The sequence below is a fragment of the Mustela nigripes genome, chromosome 7 (genome assembly GCF_022355385.1).
Source record: "Mustela nigripes isolate SB6536 chromosome 7, MUSNIG.SB6536, whole genome shotgun sequence".
NCBI classification, from domain to species: domain Eukaryota; kingdom Metazoa; phylum Chordata; class Mammalia; order Carnivora; family Mustelidae; genus Mustela; species Mustela nigripes.
The window spans coordinates 112,621,805-112,643,628 of NC_081563.1; the positions used below are offsets into that span (position 1 = coordinate 112,621,805).

Genomic DNA, 21,824 nt, shown 5'->3' on the forward strand with positions numbered 1-21,824 from the left:
TTTTTTGGTAAGTTTTTCTGCCTTGTCATTTTATCCAGATAAGAATATATGAAGGAGCAAATAAAATACTAAAAGTTTGGCAAAGAACACAGGAAAATGTGCTTTAGCTAAATCAGAAGAAACCTCCAATTGTGGGGGGAAGAAAGAGGGTAAAAAGAAGTTCAGGGAAAAAAAAATAAAAAAAAAATATAAAAAAGAATATATATATATTAAACTGGTGAATAAAACAGAGTCACCCACTTAATTTTGGAAGTATTTTGGTTTCTTAGAAGAAACTACCTCCCCAAATTTTAAAGAATGACTATATATATATATATATGTTTGTGTGTGTCTATACACACACAAAATAAGGGTAAACACAATGAAAAGGTGGAATATGAATATAAAGCTGAAATATTTTTTTAATTTCTAAAAGAGGAGTTGATAAGATAAGTTGGTTGAGAGAATAAAGAAAAAAAAGTGGAGGGCATTTTCTCAGGCTAGAGACTAGAACAAAGCCCTGTGCTAAATTTAAGGTATATTTTGACATATTTGAAGAAGTTTTATCCCAGATTTTTTTAGAACAAAAAACCCTATCTGTATACAAAAAACAAAGTTAGATACAATGAAGGATAAAATATGATTATAATAATGAATGTTCAAAAATATATATTTTTATGAAAGGTATTGTTAAGATTAACTAGTTTAAAAAGTTAAAAGAGGAAACAGTAAATGTTTTAAAATTTTTTCATAAGAAAAAAAAATTTAAAAATTAATTAACTTTGCAAGACCAAAGAATCATAGGGAGAAAGACATGAATTCCATGCTTTGCTTTCTCCTCCTCTGGAATTCCACTGTTCTCATTGGTAAGTGAACTTGGTTGTGGCTGGATTTCCTGCTGATCTTCTGGGAGAGGGGATTTTTTATTGATTCTCAAGTGTTTTTGCCTGAGGCGGAATTGCACCACACTTAATAGGGGCTGGGCTAAGTAATCTGCTAGGGTTCGCTTTTGGGAGCTTTTGTTCCCTGAACACTTTCTGTTGAGCTCTGGAAGAATGATGGTGGCATTCCAATCTCTGGCCTGGAGGAGCCAAGATCTCAGGGCCCAACTTCTCAGTGCACCCTCGGAGAAAAGCATGCAATGACTCCCATCTCCCTGGCCTCCAGCCACACTCCAAGCTCACCCAGCCTGTGACCAAGTGTCTCCCTCTCTGGCAAACAGCCCTACCTAGAGTCTCCAAACCCATCAGATCCCTGCACTTTTCCAGGAGGCTCTCGCTAGGCCTTGTGGGGTCTCTTCTCACAGAGCAGTGGCCTAACTGAGCCATGGATTAAGTTTAAGGTAACCCCTAGCTGAGAGCTCACTCATAAGCTCTGTCTCTGTAGCTGGCTTTACCACAGGCATTAGTGCCTGTGATCTCTGTGGAACTCAGACACCCCCAATTCTTCTGTGACCCCTCGGGAACTGAGACCACTCTGTCCCCCTGTGGTCTTGACCCCAGCTTAGCCTCTGGAGTGATATCCCTCAGTGGAGCAGACTTTTGAAAGTTCTGATTTTGTGCTCCATTGCTCCACTGTTTGCTGGGAGCCAGCTCCTCACCCTGCAGTCTATCGTTCCTCTTTGGATTCACTTCTCCACAGGTCCTACCTTTCAGAAAGTGATTGATTTTCTGTTTCTAGAATTGCTGCTCTTCTTCCCTTTGATCTCCTGTTGGAATTGTAGGTGTTCAGAATGGTTTGATAAACTATCTAGCTGATCTCCTGCTACCTGGTGTCATCTCAGCCTGCTACTTCTCTGCCCTGGCCAAGTGATTTTTGACAAAGGTTCCAAAACAATTCAATGTGGAAAGGGCCATCTTTTCAACAAATGGCCATGAAATAATTAGATACTAGTATGTTAAAAAAAAGAAGACTCTTTTTTCCACTGTATATTTTTTTTCCTGTTTTGTCAAAGATTATTTGCCCATAGAGTTGAGGGTCCATATCTGGGCTCTCTACTCTGTTCCACTGGTCTATGTTTCTGTTTTTATACCAGTACCATGCTGTCTTGGTGATCACAGCTTTGTAGTAAAGCTTGAAATCAGGTACCATGATGGCCCCAGTTTTATTTTTATTTTTTTTATAAACATATATTTTTATCCCCAGGGGTACAGGTCTGTGAATCACCAGGTTTACATACTTCACAGCACTCACCAAAGCACATACCCTCCCCAATGTCCATAATCCCACCCCCTTCTCCCAAACCCCCTCCCCCCAGCAACCCTCAGTTTGTTTTGTGAGATTAAGAGTCATTTATGGTTTGTCTCCCTCCCAATCCCATCTTGTTTCATTTATTCTTCTCGTACCCAGTTTTATTTTTGCTTTTCAACATTTCCTCTGCGATTCTGGGTCTCTTCTGATTCTGTACAAATTTTTGGATTATTTGCTCCAGCTCTTTGAAGAATATCAGTGGAATTTTGATCGGAATGGCATTAAAAGTATAGATTGCTCTAGGCAGTATAGACATTGTCACAATGTTTATTCTTCCAATCCAAGAGCATGGAATGGTCTTCCATCTTTTTGTGTCTTCTTCGATTTCTTTCATGAGTGTTCTGTAGTTCCTCAAGTACAGATCCTTTACCTCTTTGGTTAGGTTTATTCCCAGGTATCTTATGGTTCTTGGTGCTATAGTAAATGGAATAGATTCTCTAATTTCCCTTTCTGTATTTTCATTGTTAGTGTATAAGAAAGCCACTGATTTCTGTACATTGACTTTGTATCCTGCCACGTTGCTGAATTGCTGTATGAGTTCTAGTAGTTTGGAGGTGGAGTCTTTTGGGTTTTCCATAAATGGTGCTGGGAAAACTGGGCAGCTATATGTAGAAGAATGAAACTCAACCATTCTCTTACACCGTACACAAAGATAAACTCAAAATGGATAAAAGACCTCAACGTGAGACAGGAATCCATCAGAATCCTAGAGCAGAAATAGGCAGCAATCTCTTCGATATCAGCCATAGCAACTTCTTTCAAGATATGTCTCCAAAGGCAAAGGAAACAAAAGCGAAGATAAACTTTTGGGACTTCATCAAAACCAAAAGCTTCTGCACAGCAAAGGAAACAGTCAAAAAAAAAAAAAAAAAAAAGAGGCTGTATGTTCTTCTCATTTAGTGCCCTGAATATATCTTGTCAGCCCTTTCTGGCTTGCCAGGTCTCTGTGGACCGGTCTGATGTTATTCTGATGGGCTTTCCTCTGTAAGTAAGGAGTCTCTTTGTCCTAGCGGCTTTCAAGAGTTTTTACCTACAATTATGATTCCTCAATTTGACTATCAGGTGTCGTGATGTTTTTTGGAATGTATAATCTTGGGTGGAGACCGTTCAGCCTCTAGTACATGAACGCTGGTTTCATTCACGAGATTGGGAAAATTTGCATGAAGAACTTGTTCCACTATACTTCTAGACTTCTGTCTTTCTCCTCCCCTTCAGGGATTCCAATAATTCTGATGTTGGAATGTTTCATGTCATTATTTATTTCCCTGATTCTGCTTTCATGGTTTCTAAGCTGTTTGTTCCAGGCTTCCTCCTGATCCTTTCTCTCTATCTGTTTGTCCTCCAGATCACTAATTCTATCTTCTGTCTCAGTTACTCTAGCTTTGAGAGAATTTAGATTAGATTGGAACTCATTGAGAGCATTGTGAACCTCAGCCCTAGTAGCTTTTAGCTCAGCCCTAACATTGTGAACATCACCTCTGGTCACTTTCAGCTTGGCCCTAATCAATTCTGTTTGGTCATCCATGGCTTTCTCCAACCTAGCTATTGCCTGGATAATTGTTAGCCTGAATTCTCTTTCCGACATATTGTCTATTTTGATAGCCATTAGCTCTGTTGTAGAAGGTCCATCCTCTGTATTTTTCTTCTGTTGGGCATTCCTCCTCCTAGTCATTTTGGTGAGAGATGACTGAACAGATGTAGCTGTATGTATTGACCGTGGTGCAGTCAAGGTGTACCCTGGAACACTTCTGAGCAATCAGGATTCCCCACCATCAGGGAGATTCAAATTAAAACCACATTGAGATATCATCTTACACCAGTTAGAATGGCCAAAATTACCAAGACAGGAAACAACATGTGTTGGAGGGGATTTGGAGAAAGGGGAACCCTCTTCCACTGTTGGTGGGAATGCAAGTTGGTGCAGTCACTTTGGAGAACAGTGTGGAGATTCCTCAAGAAATTAAAAATAGAACTTCCCTATGACCCTGCAATTGCACTCCTGGGTATTTACCCCAAAGATACAGATGTTGTGAAAAGAAGGGCCATCAGTACCCCAATGTTTATAGAAGCAATGGCCACAGTCGCCAAACTATGGAAAGAACCAAGATGCCCTTCAACGGACGAATGGATAAGGAAGATGTGGTCCATATACACTATGGAGTATTGTGCCTCCATCAGAAAGGATGCATACCCAACTTTTGTAGCAACATGGACAGGACTGGAAGAGATTATGCTGAGTGAAATAAGTCAAGCAGAGAGAGTCAATTATCATATGGTTTCACTTATTTGTGGAGCATAACAAATAGCATGGAGGACATGGGGAGTTAGAGAGGAGAAGGGAGTTGGGGGAAATTGGAAGGGGAGGTGAACCATGAGAGACTGTGGACTCTGAAAAAACAATCTGAGGGGTTTGAAGTGGCGGGGGGGTGGGAGGTTGGGGTACCAGGTGATGGGTATTATAGAGGGCATGGATTGCATGGAGCACTGGGTGTGGTGCAAAAATAATGAATACTGTTATGCTGAAAATAAATTTAACAAAAGAAGACTCTTAAATTATTTCTTTACACACAAAATTTAATATTGTCTTTTCTTACTTTTATGATAGTCACCATACAGTACATCATTAGTTTTTGATGTAGTGTTCCATGATTCATTCTTTGCATACAACACACAGTGATAAAGTGTCCTTCTGTATCTCTAACTATGATCTTTAGCTTAAGATATAATGGATGAAATCTCCATGTGAGACAGGAATCTGTCAAAATCCTAGAGGAAACATAGGCAGTAACCTCTTCAACATCAGCCACAGCAACTTTTTTCAAGACATGTGTCCAAAGTCAAGGGAAATGAGTGAAAATTATCTTCTAGGACTTCACCAAAATAAAAAGTTTCTGCAAAGCAAAGGAAACATTCAACAAAATAAAAGAGAGAGAGAGAGAGAGTGAGTGAGACAACCCACAGAATGGGAGAAGATATTTGTAAATGACACTACAGATAAAGGTCTGGTATCCAAGATCTCTAAAGAACTTCTCAAACTCAATCCTCAATGAACAAATCATCACGTCAAAAAATGGGCAGAAGACATGAACGGACACTCTCTAAATTAGACATACAAATGGCTAACAAACATATGAAAAAATGTTCATCATCATTAGCCATCAGGGAGATTCAAATCAAAAACATATTGAGATACCAGCTTACACTAGTTAGAATGGCAAAAACTGACAAGAAGCAACAAATGCTGGATTCATTGTGGAAAAAGGGGAACCCTCTTACATTGTTGGCGGGAATGCAAGTTGGTACAGTCACTATGGAAGACTGTGGAGGTTCCTCAAAATAGAAAACAGAGCTACCCTACAGCCCAGTAAACACTCTACTGGGCATTTAGTGTAAAGATACAGATGTAGTAAAAAGAAAGGCCACATGTACCCCAATATTCATAGCAGCAATATCCACAATAGTCAAACTGTGGAAAGAGCTGAGATACCCTTCAAGAGATGAATGGATAAAGGAGATGTGGTTCATATGTACAATGGAATATTACTCAACCATCAGAAAGGATGAATACCCAATAAATTTTTTAATTTCTTTTCAGTGTAACAGTGTTCACTGTTTTTGCACCACACCCAGTGCTCCATGCAATACGTGCCCTCCTTAACACCCACTACCTTGTTCCCCCCACCTCCCACTCCCCGCCCCTTCAAGACTCTCAGGTTGTTTTTCGAAGTCTCTCATGGTTCACCTCCCCTTCCAATTTCCCTTAACTCCCTTCTCCTCTCCATCTCCCCATGTCCTCCAGGTTATTTGTTATTCTCCTGAAGCTGTTTCAAAAAATGAAAGCAGAAGGAAAACTTCCAGACTCTTTTTATGAAGCCAGCATTACTCTGATCCCCAAACCAGGCAAAGACCCCACCAAAAAGGAGAATTTCAGACCAATACCCAACTTTTGTATCAACATGAACAGGACTGGAGAAGATTATGCTGAGTGAATAAGTCTGAGAAAATCAACTATCATATGGTTTTCCTTATTTGTGGAACATAAATAATAGCATGGAAGACATTAGGAGAAGGAAGGGGAAAATAAAGGTGGGGGGTATCAGAGCAGGAGACCAACAATGAGAGACTATAGAGGCCAGGAAACAAATGGAGGGTTTTAGAGGGGAGGGGAGTAGGGGGATGGGTGAGCCCAGTGATGGGTATTAAGGAGGGCACAGATTGCATGGGGCACTGGGTGTTATACGCAAAGGATAAATCATGAAACACAACATCAAAAACTAATGATGTAGTGTATGGTGACTAACATAACATGATAATACACTATGGAGTATTATGCCTCCATCAGAAAGGACGAATACCCAACTTTTGTAGCAACATGGATGAGACTGGAAGAGATTATACTGAATGAAATAAGTAAAGCAGAGAGAGTCAATTATCATATGGTTTCACTTATTTGTGGAGTATAACAAATAGCATGGAGGACATGGGGAGTTAGAGAGGAGAAGAGTTGGGGGAAATTGGAAGGGGAGGTGAACCATGAGAGACATGGACTCTGTAAAACAATCTGAGGGTTTTGAAGGGGCGGGGAGTGGGAGGTCGGGGTACCAGGTGGTGGGCATTATAGAGGGCACAGATTGCATGGAGCACTGGGTGTGGTGCAAAAATAATGAATACTATTATGCTGAAAATAAATAGATTCAAATAAAGAAAACACACACACACACACACACAGAGAACCCAAAATGGAAGAAGAGGTCCCTAACACCATGTGAGGCCTCTCTACCCAAAGTCTGTTTCACAATCCAGAAGCAGATCGCTGCCTCACAGCTGTGTCACTGCATTATAGATGCTTCCTTCCTCTTCCATCACGAGAGGGGCGGGCTGTTCCTCCCCACAGAACAGAGGCCCCATCGCCCTAGCACACACATTTGCAGTGAGCAGGACCCTCAAGCCTCCACAATGTGGGCCCCTGCCTCCGGACCCTGCCCTCCTCCTCATCTGCTGCTGGCTCTGCTGTGGGGACTCACAGGTGAGCATTGCCTTGAGGGAGACTCCCCTTTCCCTACCTCCTCAATCTCTCTTTGCCCGTGGGCATTTAGGGCCTCCACATAAACACAGGTGTGCTACTCACACCCTCCACAGAAAGCCAAGGACTGGATCTCATCTGAGCTTGAAATCAGGGATCTGAGCATTTCCTCTGGGGATCCATCACTTGTAGCTGGTTACCACCGGCAACCAAAGAATCAATGCTTCAGTGGGTAACAATGACAGCTTTGTGCATGTTCATTGATCTAATCCTCACAACATCCCTGCCTGAAATCTATGACTATACTCCTGATCGCAGATGGGGAAACCAAGGCAGAGAGAGCCACCAGCCCAGAGTCAACTACTAAAGTACCTGGAGCAGCTGGGGTTCATGTCCAACCCAGTGAGCTCCACAGTTCACCCTGTTAACCATGTTATTCTGCCTGGTTCCTCAGTGGAGGCCAAGTGCAGAAACATCAGAAACACAGAGAGGCAAACAGTAGAAGAGCCATCACACAGCACACGCAGAGGTCTTCAGAGTTCCACTGTGCTGTGTGTATTCTTAAACTCTTGTTGATGATGTGCTGCATGTTTTCAAGGTGCCAAAATTATTACTGAAGTTTAACATATACTATAATTTCATTTAATCCTCAAAACAATCAATATACTAGCATGCTGGGCCACACTGTACATACACAGGGAATACATTTACCTCTTTGTGTGTGCGTACATGCATGTGTGCATAGGAATGGGCATAGGGAAAGGTCCACATGTGTCTGTGTGCACACACATGGGATTTTTAAAAACACTTAAAACACTTTGCTTTTTCTCCTCATAATAATTTCACTTCTGCGTGAAATGCACATTGGACAGATGTTTGGTTCCCTGACTCTGAGCTACTCATCCTCCTTTTTAATTCTCTAAACCTACCTCTCACCCCTCACCAAGCTCTCAAGTTAAACAAACTTCTCTCTTGGTAAAATGAGTAGAACCTTGTGCATTACTACGTTGGAAATGCCTCCATGCTGGATTCAAGTGGTTGAGTAAAGAACAGTCACAAATTCAGAGACTCCTGCCTGTGTGATCTGCATCTGTAATTATATACATTTTCCTATCCCAATCCCAATTATCTGGTATCCACTGATGCCTCCGTGCCTCCGGAAATCTCCTGAGTGATAACCTTCTAAATTCCTGAGCACTCACCATGTGCCACACACACACCTGGAAATACCTATGTCTATTACGTAATGCAATCTTTGTATCCAAAGTAGACATTCCTCTCACTTCTACCTTGGAGATAAGAAAAGAAGACACAGGAAAGGCCAAGGTCACTGAGTATAAGTGGGAGGGCTAGGATTTGAACCTAGGCAGTCCGATTCTAGATCTCACAGGTCTAATCATTGCTCTTTTCAAACCCTATGACCCCACATCCATCCCATGATATTTCTGCAGATCTTCCAATCAGTGTGGGGAAGGGAGTGGTGTGGTGAAGAACGTTTGTGGTTTGTATTCTGGGTATATGCAAGTGTTTATTTCCTCCAAGTCATCTATGTGGGAAACTCAGGTTCTGATATACAGTCCTGAGAAATTCTTTGCTGAAAATAGAGTTCCTGGTATCAGAAAGGGGTCACATTGGGCACTTACACATTATACAAATATTAACTATATATCTACTAGGTGATAAGAACAGTTATATTAATGTAGGGCATATTGATGAATAAAAGAGGCAAAGTAGTTGCCCTCGTAGAAGTTGTATCATAGTGGAGGGAAGGACAGGAAACTATAGATGCAATAAATCAGTAAGTAACAGGATACAGAAAGTGAGGAGCGTTAAGGGAAAAAAACAGGACAGTACAGCTGGATATGACAATTGGAGAATGCTAGGGTGGGATGTACTTAAACAGGTAGCCTGGAGCAAAGATTGTAAGAAGGCAGGGGAGTGAGCCATGTGATTTTCTGGGGGAAGAGCCTTCCCAAATAGCATGGGAACAGCATGAGAGCAGAATCCTCTTGCTCTGTTCAAGGATTTGGGGTTTTATTCTGAAAGAAATGGTACCTATGTAAGGTTTTGAAGACAGAAGTGACACAATCTGACATGAGTTTCATTCTAACATTTGGTTGAGAATGGAGTGCCACAGGACATAGAGAGAAGCATCTAGAGCCCTCAAGAGCTCAGTGCATCCATGAGAACAAGGAAAAGTGGTTTGCAGCAAGACAGCAGCCAGCAGAGAAAAGGGGAAGAGGTCAGACTGTGGGTGCCTGCAGTAGGGGAGCCATTAGGATGTCCTGGTGCATAATTGAGGTGGGAAGGAAAGGTACCCAAGGGTCGGGACAATAAGCATCGAGGAAAATAAAGGTGCCTCTGCTGGGATGTGCAAAGGTGTGTGGGGAACTGAGTTCAGTTTAGGACATGTTAACTGTGAGAGATTTACTCCTAGCTAAGAAAAAGGTCGGATGGTGTTTGAACCTACAAAGCATAGCTCAGAGGCAAGGCCTGGGCCAGAAATAGTAATAAGGGGATTACAGATACACAAATGGTAGCTATTTCACCTTTCCTTGGCTCCTCAAGACCACCTGATCCTCTTCCCTCTCCCCTCCCATTTTCCCTCCATGTTTCCCTCCATGGTGCATTCCTGTTACTTCCCATTATTCTCCTAGCAGTTCAGCATCTTGACCCCAGTCTTCTCCAGACTTGAAACCAAAGTACGTATTGTTCTTGGCACACCTAGGACCTGCCTGTAATACCTGTCCTCTTTAAGAGGCATGCTTGGTTGCAAATACCGCTAAGTGCATGGGTTTTACCAACTCACATGTTGCAAGGGTGAACCACAAATTTCCTCCCTGAGGAGAAGGAAAGAAATGAAAAAGAACAATTTTGTATGATGCACCAGCAGCCTGCTTCTCTGATTTCTGTCGCTGCCCAGTTTTGAAGACACTTAACGTAAGAAGGAAAGAGTTTCTGTTTCTTGATGTCTCCAGAGACTAGCTAGTCACCAATACAGGAAATCCAGCTGCGAATTCAAACCTGCTCTGTGCCACATCACTGAGCCTCTCTGTGTCTTTGTTTCGTTTCCTCAGTTGTGATGGGGTGTCTCAATACAGGCTCCGGGGGAGGGCCACTCCTGGTGCGCACTTGGTCAGGGAGCTGTTGTGCGTAAACTCGTGAGGAGACATACGGGATCACGGCAGGATGTGGAGACACCTGCTCTGTTTTCCCTCCAGGTGTGGCCGGTGAGGCGGGGCTGCAGGTGATCCAGCCTGACAAGTCCGTGTCTGTCGCAGCCGGACAGACAGCCACTCTGCGCTGCACCGTGACCTTCCTGCTCCCCATAGGGCCGACTCAGTGGTTCAGGGGGACAGGGCCAGGCCGGGAGTTAATCTTCAGTTTCAAAGGAGGCCACTTCCCCCGAGTAGCAAAAGTTTCTGACTCCACAAGGAGAAACAACACGGACTTTTCCATCCGCATCAGTAACATCACCCCAGCAGACACCGGAACCTACTACTGTGTGAAGTTCCAGAGAGGGACCCCTGATGTGGAGTTTAAGTCTGGACCAGGCACCCAGGTCACTGTGAGTGGTGAGTACAGCCTGGGCCTCATTTGTCCCGTGGTTGTGACAACAAGCCAATAAGAATGCCCTCCATTATCTGACCAACAGCTAAGAATCAGGCGTTGTGGTGGGTGTCTCCAACTTTAGAAATCCCAACAACACCGGGCATTCCATTCCTGGCTCTGCAGACTAAGGATGACTGGGAGGCACATCCTGGAGGGCGTTCAGCTCTGTGAGCGAGAGTTCATATTCTAGACTCAGTTGTCGGGACCCCACATCTTCCATCTGGTGTTTGTCCAGTCAACATGTCTGAACACCTGGAGGGACCCCTCCACATAACCACTTGCAGTGAGAAAGTCAGATGGAAAAGGAGGGTGGCTGTCACTGTCAGGCTGGAGAAGGTGGGACATTTGCTCTGTTGTGAATGAAACAGCTGGAGGCCACAGGAAGTCCCCCTGGGATGCAATGACCAGTAAGGAGCAGTCCCATTGTAACAGGACCAAAGGAGCTTGGCTCCTTGGTGAGGGACAGACAAAGATCATCCCGGGGAAGTTTCCTCATAAATCTGTCTTTATTTTACAGGTAAGGGATCACAGGGAATTATTTCCAAAGCCATGATGCAGAACAGGGGCAAGTAGGCTCTCTGTATTAGGGCTGGAGAAGAATATTCAGAGGGAATTTTTACACAGTAATGAGACTGGGGTTACTGTCAGCCACTTTCTTCTTCTTCTTCTTCTTCTTCTTCTTCTTCTTCTTCTTCTTCTTTTTTTTTTTTTTTTTGATGAGAACTTTTAGGATCTTCTTTCTTTTCTGTTTTTTTTTTAATTTTTGGGGTTTTTGTTTGTTTGTTTGTTTGTTTGTTTTTGTTTTTGCACCACACCCAGTGCTCCATGCAATCCGTGCCCTCTATAATACCCACCAATTGGTACCCCGACCTCCCACCTCCCGCCCCTTCAAAACCCTCAGATTGTTTTTCAGGGTCCATAGTCTCTCATGGTTCACCTATCCTTCCAATTTCCCCCAACTCCCTTCTCCTCTCTAATTCCCCATGTCCTCCATGCTATTTGTTATGCTCCACAAATAAGTGAAACCATATGTTAACTGACTCTCTCTGCTTGACTTTCTGATTCATCTGCTCTTTTCCATCTGCATTTCCAGTGAGAAATTCCAAGCAAAACTGCTTACATTCCCTTACTCGCCCCTCCCTGCAACCCCAGAAGGAGAAATCTCTCCTATCCCATGTCACAGAGGAGGAGCCACGCTTTGCCACAGCCCCACTTGTGTTCAGCTGGCCAGCTGGTTGCGGCTTTCTTGGGGGTCCCCTGTCCCCTGCGTTGACTGCTGCACATGCTCTCTGACCTCAGTGAAATTTCCAGGAAGGCAGCTAGGAGCAGTTGATGCCAACACTCAGACCCATCAGAAACGTCCTTCTTGTGCCCAGATTGGTGGGAAGTCACCTGGCATGGAAGAAAAAGGGGCCTAGAACTGCACCTGGGCCCTGCCTCCGACTCAGTGTTGAGCTATGGTATTTAATGGCTTCTTCTGTGTGAAGAGGAGAACACCGCCCTCCGCACACTCTCAGAAGGACAGCAGGTTCTCCACAGCATCTCACACATATCCTGAATGCTGAGGACCATAGTCATGATGACTGTTCAAAAATGTTCTTTTGTAGCCAAACCATCTCCCCCAATGGTGTCGGGCCCCACGGCCAGGGCCTCTCCGGAGCAGACAGTGAACTTCGCCTGTAAGTCCCATGGCTTCTTTCCCAGAAACATCACCCTGAGATGGTTCAGAAACGGGAATGAGCTGGCAGCCTCCCAGACCAGCGTGGACCCAGAGGGAGACAGAACGTCCTACAGCATCTCCAGCACAACCAGACTGGTGCTGGCCCCGGGGGATGTTCACTCCCAGGTCATCTGCGAGGTGACCCACGTGACCCTGCAGGGGGGCCCTCCTCTTCGTGCGACTGCCAACCTGTCTGAGGTCCTCCGAGGTAGATGCCCCTCCTCCCCAGCCCCAGCCTGGGTCTGGCCCCCAAGCCCCTGAGCATGCCCCTCCCCTGCTTCCTGCCCCAGGCCCTCCATTTCCTGGATCTGACCCCTGGCAGACCCTCCAGGTTACCTGCACCTATATGTGCTGTCCCCTCCTACTGTTTCCATGGCCGCTGGGTGGTGAACACCTACCATGTGCCAATTACTGCGCTCGGTAGTATCCCTTACTTTACCGTAGCAATTCCAATTATTGAGCACCTGCTGTACTTTATGCCACAGTGTGCTTGGTGGGGTCATTTGTTTTGCTACAGTTATTCTATTCCAACTGTATGCATGGGGATGAGAATCTTGATTTCAGTCAGTCTTAGCCTATGAGGAGCCATCATTCCTTGAGCACCTACTGTGTGCTGGGCACTGTGCTTAGGGATTCATCCATATGCAAAGACTACTCTCAGTGTTAGAGCACCAGCTGTATGCCTAGCCCTGTTCTGGGTGACTCTCTTGCTGTGTGTGGGGGGGAGATAACTGTTCCTGTCTGTTCCATAAGGTGAGAGCTTCTGCCCTGTGCTGTTTCAGTTCCACCCACCTTGGAGGTTTCCCAGCAGCCCGTGTCAGGGGACCAGGTGAAGGTCACTTGCCAAGTGAAGAAGTTCTACCCCCAGCGCCTCCAGCTGACCTGGTTAGAGAATGGCAACGTGTCCCGAACAGAAATGGCCTCAAGGGCCTCAAACCTCATAGAGAACAAGGATGGGACCTTTAACTGGACAAGCTGGCTCCTGGTGAACTCATCTGCCCACAGGGAAGGCATTGTGTTCACCTGCCTGGTGCAGCATGACGGGCAGCCCGCGGTCACCAGAAACCATACCCTTGTTGCCTCAGCCCACCAGAAGGACCAGGAAACCCATAAAACCCAGGGTGAGACCTCAGTGATCCTATTTCATGTGTCCTGCTCCCTGTTCCTTCACCTGACAATGATTAAGTCACTATGCCTGGCCAGACACCCCGTCCCCCTGTTATTTCCCACCTGGCATGATCTCTATCCATTTTATGCTTTTCCATCATCATGGCAGAAAATGTCTGCACTTTGCACTCTGAAATTCCAAAGGGACCTTCAGGACCTGGAGTTTTGAGTCTTGACCAGGATCCCGGGTGACCATGTGTGGTCACACCTGGGGTCTCCTCTCTCCCTTTATTTGTGACAGCAGATCAGCAATAGTCATGGTTGCTCACAGTACATTTACATTATGCCAATGACAACTCATTTCTGGTCTCCTTTCCTGCTTAACCAACCCTGTGACTGGGAATTTTACAGAAGGGACTCAGGGAACAATGAGGACAGATGATGAACATTTTCTGCCCTTAGTACAGCTGATGAGCTAAGCTAGTCGAGGGAAACCTGAGTCCCTGAAGATGGACCAGCAACCTGTGCAAAAAAAGTGGGGGATTAATTATAGCAGGGGAGCATTGTCCCAAAGAACTAAGGAGTCCCCTTTCTACAACTAACGCATTCCTTATTTCTCTCTCGTGTAACATCAGGAAGAGGTCAAGCCAGTTTTCCAGGAGTCTTTGTTCCAGAAGATCTTTCAAAGGTCCATGTTCCTTCTAAGGTGCCCAATGACAGTATTCTGAGTCAACACTGGGCCACCAAGTGTTCATGTCACTGTTGGCCAGTTGACTAGAGATAGGAAGGAGAAAAGGAACAATTTCCCTTAAAATTGGGAATAGAGGTATGCAGAAGTTGCCTAATTGCGTCCACTAATGACTTAGTCATGGATCCACATCCAGCTCCAAATGGAGTCCACACTTGTGTGGTCATGTGATTAATGACATGGTTCTTTCTATAAAACCAATACTATCACACGCTTAGTAAAATTAACAATAATTCCAGTATCATCTAAAATGGAGTATACATTCCAATTTTCCAAAGCTCCTATTAACTTTATTTTATGGACCTAACTTGGTTTTAATTCACCTGTAAATGTTTAAAAGAATTTTCATGTGAAATACCAGGGTCCCCATGATTTTTTTCCAATTTTTAAAATTTATTTCACAGAGAGAGAGAGATCACAAGTAGGCAGAGAGGCAAACAGAGAGAGAGAGAGAGAGAGAGGTGGAAGAAACTCCCTGCTGAGCACTGAGCCCCAATGTAGGATTCCATCGCAGGACCATGGGTTCATGACCTGAGCCGAAGGCAGAGGTTTAACCCACTGAGCCACCCAGACGCCCGATTTTTTTATTTCTGAATAGAATCTGAATATCTGGGGCTAATCAAATTCTTCATTTCATATTGGATGCTTGTGGTAGGCTGTGCTTTTGAGAAATGTGGTCTTTTTCTCTGTGTTGTCAAATTTCTGCACATAGATCTTTTTATAGTATTACCTAGTAATCCTTGTGATGTCTGTAGGGTATCCCGTTTCATCCCTGATATTGGAAATGTGTCAATCCTCTCTCTTTTTTTTTTTTTTTCATTGTCACAACGGCTAGAGGTTTTTCAAATTTATCAGTCTTCTCAAAGAACTCACGTTCATTTCAGTGATATTCTCTATTGTTTGTTGTTAATCTCTTTACTTTTTCTCCTCTTTATTTCCTTCTCTTGTTTTGGGCTTATTTTGCTCCTCCTCATTTTTTTTTTTTTTTGGAATGAGAAAAATATTATCAAGTCTAGACTATTCTTTGTTCAAGGAGGCCACACCTGGGCCTCCTCTGGTCTTGGGAAATTGGGAGTGTGGACCCAGGATACCTGGTGTAGGTTCCTCCTCCAGAATGGAAGCAACTAGCCCAGTTGCCTTCCTCTTCCACTTTTCAGAGCCCTCCATGGGTGGACCTCACATGAGTTCCAGGGGGCAGGCTTCTACTGAGCCAGGAGAGGTGGGAGAGATAGATGAGTCCATACCATCTCCTGCCCTTTCCTGCGCTTGGTGGAGGTGGCAGGGGAATGGCATAAGGGGATGTGCATTTGGACGTGGAGATTTTTCTCTTTTGTCTCCAGAGATTCTGCAGTTTGGGCATTGCTCTTCAAGGACTACCGAGAACCAGTTTTCCATAGAATTTATTACTGTCCTTTTGTTGTTTTTCCTTTGGGTTGAGAGGCTATATTTGAAGATGAGTAGTTAAGCCTCTGTCTTGTACTCAGCAGCACATTAAAAAGTGCCCAGAGGGCTTTGAAAGTCTTGGGCCCAGTGTCCCTATCCCACATCTTGGTATCCATCTCCCGTAATTCCCCATCAGGGCCCCACTCGAGCACAGTAGGTACGGTGTAGCTGAGAATTCAGTCCTCTCTGTAGCACTGATACTCTTATGTTTATGTTGGACCCAACTGTGTCCTCAGCTTTTTCTGTCCTCCAGCTCTAGAGGTAAGAGTCTGCAGTGTTACTCAGAAGTCCCCTGACATTCACACATAACCTTTCACATGTGATCAGTCTTCGCTTTGCACTTTCTCCAAATGGTTGATGCCCTGCAACAGCCACCCAACCCTTAGTTCTTGTAATTATCACATCATTTCCAGAATGTTAGGATACTCCCTGCTTCTGCTTACACCAGCCCAGGTCAACGTGGTGAGGCTTCAGCAGTGACAAGGGCAGGGCAAGCCGACACCTACCCTGCTCTACCTCCCACAGGGCTGGGGGCCTCATGACCAGCTGGCAGAAAGAGACCCCAGTCCAAATGGGCCCATTAGAGTTGGCTTTCCAGGCCCCAACCAGATAAACTCCACACATCAGGTGACCCAGGGAGGGAGACTCTCGGATGATATGAGAAGAGAGAAAGCTCACTGTGGGGTTGCTGCCTGATCCTGCGTGTGAGAGTGAAGGAGGCAGGACTGGCAGAGGGAGATGTTGACACAATTCAGGACGGCAAGACTCAGCCAGACAGTGGGCAAGCAAGCTGCCTGCTCTTCGTGAGTTGTTTTAAATGGAGAGGAATTGTTTAGCCTCTGTACCCCCACTTTCTCAAGGCTTCTCCTGCTGGCTCCCCTCTAGAAACAGGTACAAACATGGCCAATAAAGCTCTTTCAACTCAGAAAATGTCCAGGGGCCCCAAAGCAGAGAACTGACATCCTCTAACATGCCAGGGGCAAATATGCTGAGGACCTACTCCTTCTTTTAAGATTGCTCTACATATTTCAAAAAATATTTGGATTTTTAAAACTCAAATATAAAATAAAAAATGGGTCATTGTATAAAGTCAAAAAATTGGAAGCTGAGTTTGAGGAGTTCATTATAGATCCTGGATCTCAACCTTTTGTCTGTACTGTCATTTGCAAATATCTTCTCTCATTCTGTGGGTTGCCTCTTCGTTTTTTTGACTGTTTCCTTTGCTGTGCAGAAGCTTTTGATTTTGATGAAGTCCCAAAAGTTTATTTTAGCTTTTGTTTCCTTTGCCTTTGGAGACATATCTTGAAAGAAGTTGCTATGGCTGATATCGAAGAGATTACTACCTATGTTCTTCTCTAGGATTCCGATGGATTCCTGTCTCACACTGAGGTCTTTTATCCATTTTGAGTTTATCTTTGTGTATGGTGTAAGAGAATGGTCGAGTTTCGTTCTTCTACATATAGCTTCCCAGTTTTCCCAGCACCATTTATTGAAGAGACTGTCTTTTTTCCACTGTATATTTTATCCTGTTTTGTCGAATATTAATTGACCGTAGAGTTGAGGGTCCATATCTGGGCTCTCTACTCTGTTCCACTGGTCTATGTGTCTGTTTTTATGCCAGTGCCATGCTGTCTTGGTGATCACAGCTTTGTAGTAAAGCTTGAAATCAGGTAACGTGATGCCCCCAGTTTTATTTTTGTTTTTCAACATTTCCCTAGCGATTCGGGGTCTCTTCTGATTCCATACAAATTTTTGGATTATTTGCTCCAGCTCTTTGAAGAATACCAGTGGAATTTTGCTCTAGGCAGTATAGACATTGTCACAATGTTTATTCTTCCGACCCAAGAGCATGGAATGGTCTTCCATCTTTTTGTGTCTTCTTCGATTTCTTTCATGAGTGTTCTATAGTTCCTCAACTAAGATCTTTACCTCTTTGGTTAGGTTTATTCCCAGGTATCTTGTGGTTCTTGGTGCTATAGGAAATGGAATCGATTCTCTAATTTCCCTTTCTGTATTTTCATTATTAGTGTATAAGAAAGCCACTGATTTCTGCACATTGACTTTGTATCCTGCCATGTTGCTGAATTGCTGTATTTGTTCTAGTAGTTTGGGGGTGGAGTCTTTTGGGTTTTCCATATGAAGTATCATGTCATCTGTGAAGAGAGAGAGTTTGATTTCTTCGTTGCCAATTTGGATACCTTTTATTTCTCTTTGTTGTCTGATTGCTATTGCTAGGACTTCTAATACTATGTTGAACAAGAGTGGTGAAAGTGGGCATCCTTGTCGTGTTCCTGATCTCAACGGGAAAGCTGCAAGCTTTTTCCCATTGAGGATGATATTTGCTGTGGGTCTTTCATAAAGAGATTTGATGAGGTTCAGGAATGTTCCCTCTATCCCTATATTTTGAAGTGTTCTAATCAGGAACGGATGCTGGATTTTGTCAAATGCTTTTTCTGCATCAATTGAGAGGACCATGAACTCCTCAAACTCAACACGCACAAAACAGACAATCATATCAAAAAATGGGCAGAAAATATGAACAGACACTTCTCCAATGAAGATATACAAATGGCTATCAGACACATGAAAAAATGTTCATCATCACTAGCCCTCAGGGAGATTCAAATTAAAACCACATTGAGATATCACCTTACACCAGTTAGAATGGCCAAAATTAACAAGACAGGAAACAACATGTGTTGGAGAGGATGTGGAGAAAGGGGAACCTTCTTCCACTGTTGGTGGGAATGCAAGTTGGTGCAGCCTCTTTGGAGAACAGTGTGGAGATTCCTCAAGAAATTAAAAATAGAACTTCCCTATGACCCTGCAATTGCACTCCTGGGTATTTACGCCAAAGATACAGATGTCGTGAAAAGAAGGGCCATCTGTACCCCAATGTTTATAGCAGCAATGGCCACGGTCGCGAAAATATGGAAAGAATCAAGATGCCCTTCAACGGACGAATGGATAAGGAAGATGTGGTCCATATACACTATGGAGTATTATGCCTCCATCAGAAAGGATGAATACCCAACTTTTGTAGCAACATGGACGGGACTGGAAGAGATTATGCTGAGTGAAATAAGTCAAGCAGAGAGAGTCAATTATCATGTGGTTTTACTTATTTGTGGAGCATAACAAATAACATGGAGGACAAGAGGTATTAGAGAGGAGAAGGGAGTTAGGGTAAATTGGAAGGGGAATTGAATCATGAGAGACTATGGATTCTGAAAAACAATCTGAGGGGTTTGAAGTGTCGGGGGGTGGGAGGTCGGGGTTCCAGGTGGTGGGTATTATAGAGGGCACGGATTGCATGGAGCACTGGGTGTGGTTAAAAAAAATAATGAATACTGTTATGCTGAAAATAAATAAATTAATAAAAATTAAAAAAAAGGGATACTCATCACATTATCCCTAAAATATCAAATGTTAGCTAGTATTTCACTTCCCAAGCTCTTTATTTTGAGTACTAAAGCAATCAAGACAGCATTTTAAACTTTTTGACTCAAAGACTCTTTTCACAGTTCCATATAATAACCAGAAACCTGCTAGGAATTTACAAAATCATTTAAATTTTTTCATATTACCTAGGTAAACAATGGAATAAATAATTTTTAAAATATTTTGTAACAGTTTTAAGTTTTATAAATTTTATCATTATGTAAAATTAAAAATTTAGAATATAAAAAGTATTGGAAGCTGTTCTTTCAGATCAACAGTCTATGTCCAAGAGACAGACGTCAGCCGACAGTGGCAGTGGGGTTCAGGTGGCCTGATGGTGTTTGAAACTCTCCTGAGCATTAGACCCCATTTCCTTGATTCCCCAGGATATTAGACCCAGCAGGTCTCCTGAGGTCAGGTTATCCTGAGGACCCCCTCCTCACCTCTGTACATGGGAGTCGTCAAACCATGTGCGTGGAGCAAAGCAGTGCAGCCTTATCCCCAACTGACCGTGACGTCTGTTCTCACTCCACTTGAGGCCAGGAAGACATTTGACTGTATGGCCCAGAGAGTTTGGCTTTGTCCTGGGCCAAAGACAAGGTCTCAGAGTCATCCTGCAGGCCAGCAGTGAGGGGGTTCCCTGGGTCTTATCCACCTCATCTGCCCACCATCTGTAAACTAGGAGCCTGTTGGCTCATCAGAAAGAGGCTGTGTGACCTGCCCCACTGGGTGTGAGAACCAATTCAGTAAACCAAACTTACCCATTCCTGAGTGCTCGTTCTCCCCACCTCTTCCCTCAAGAAGGACACCTGGCAGTGTGAAAAGGGTGACTGAGGTGAGGAATGTCTAACCCCGAATTCTGCCTTGAGCAGGGGAAGAATTCATGAGCCTCAGAATGCTGATAAGACTGAGTCACTTCAGATTAAGTAGAGGACCTGGGTAATGGACTCCAAGGTGCCCCCCTCTGATGTTGCCTCCTATCCCTTCTTTTCCAGATTCAAGGCCATCTACTCCAATCCTGATAGCTGTCACCCTGGGCCCGAAGCTGCTGCTGCTGCTGCTCATCACTATCTCTGCCATCTATGTCTACAAGAAGCGAGCACCCAATTGTAAGTTGTGGGTCAGGGAGGGCCGGCCATGGTTAGTCCCAGAAAGAACCAGGTCAGGAAGAGGGACAGCTCACAGGTCACACAGGGTCAGTGCCCACCTGCAGTAAAGAACATGTGACACACCTTCCTTGATACCCTTGGGAGTCTCAGGGTTCCAATTCCCTGAGGTGTTGGGGGAGGGGGCATTTAGCCTATAAAATGTGGGCAGGGTCAAAGGCTATCAAAAAGTGTGGACAGAGTCCTAGGGATTCTGGGACGGAAGTGGGCAGAGAGGCTGAATGAGAGGCAGCTGGGTGGGAGGATCCCTTGGAAACCATCACTAGATAACGAAGAACTGGGTCTCCTTTGGGCACAAGATTTCTCCATTTAGAGGAATGCTGACAGGTGCCAGAGGGCTGCTCTCAGGACTTTTTCCAATCTGATCCTCTGTGGGACATACTGGAGGTGATGGAGGTGATGGAGAGAGGGGATCAAGCCCTAAGGGAGGAAGGGAGGAAGGCTAAAGTGGCAGAGTCCTTTATCAGGGGCTGCCTGTCCTTTCACAACAGGTGTCCCAGGAGGAAAATAGCACCGAGGACATAAGAGACACATGGGGAATATTTCTTGAATGTTGAGCCTATAATCAACTGTGAACATGGGCCCCACAACTTCTCCCTTCCTCTCCTACTACATGTCACCCTCAGTCTCTGCTGCCTCCTTCCTTCCTTGAGGGGCCCAGTTAAAGAAAAGGAACAACTAAAAGCTTCCCAACTCTGCCCCAAATGCCGCCTTCTTCCAGAGACCACCTTCCCACAGTCCCTTCTGCTCCTTCTCACAATCCTTGATGCCCTCAGAGCTGGGTCTTCATACCAGGTCCTCAGAGGGGCCATAGGAAATTTCTCTGGGGACTGATGCATGTTTATGTGCCTGAGTATGGGTATGTCACATCTACACTTACCAGGTGTCTATCATTCATCTTCTGGGGACTATGGCCATGAACTACATGCTCATGTCCATGTTGGGGGTTATTTATTCCAACCCCTAGACATTCTAGCCTTGGTGAGGTTCTTCACTGGGTCTTAAATAAGATGAATCTCATCCTGGTTTGAATAAGAGAAATGATTCTCTTTCCCTTTGCCTACATGTCCTACTCCTCAGTTCCAGGGACAAAATGCCCTCTTCCCTGTGATGGGAACACTAGCTCTTCTGTCCCCTTCTTTCTTCCCAGCCCCACTGCTCATGAACATAAGGTGGCAGTCCAGAAGTCTGGAGCCATCCTTGATTTTCTTACTTTATATGCCATATTCAATTCTGCCTTCAGAATGCTGTGTGCAGTGGCAATATGGTAAATGTGAAGTAATCTACTCAGGGAAAGGAAAAGAAGCCTGATTTGTAGTACTTGTGGACTTTGTG

At 44.3% G+C, this 21,824-nt stretch overlaps 1 protein-coding gene across 2 annotated transcripts in view; it reads left to right on the forward strand.

Annotated features, from left to right (window-relative positions):
* The first annotated feature begins 7,125 nt into the window (after positions 1-7,125).
* The window catches only part of LOC132022694 (signal-regulatory protein beta-1-like), a 39,886-nt gene continuing 25,187 nt past the window's right edge, over positions 7,126-21,824 (forward strand). For both annotated transcript variants that reach the window (XM_059407929.1, XM_059407930.1), the window contains exons 1-5: positions 7,126-7,255; positions 10,474-10,827; positions 12,472-12,792; positions 13,367-13,705; positions 20,319-20,432. In XM_059407929.1, the coding sequence (XP_059263912.1) occupies positions 7,186-7,255; positions 10,474-10,827; positions 12,472-12,792; positions 13,367-13,705; positions 20,319-20,432 (1,198 nt within the window). In that variant the 5' untranslated portion in view covers positions 7,126-7,185. The remainder of the gene's footprint in view (positions 7,256-10,473; positions 10,828-12,471; positions 12,793-13,366; positions 13,706-20,318; positions 20,433-21,824) is intronic.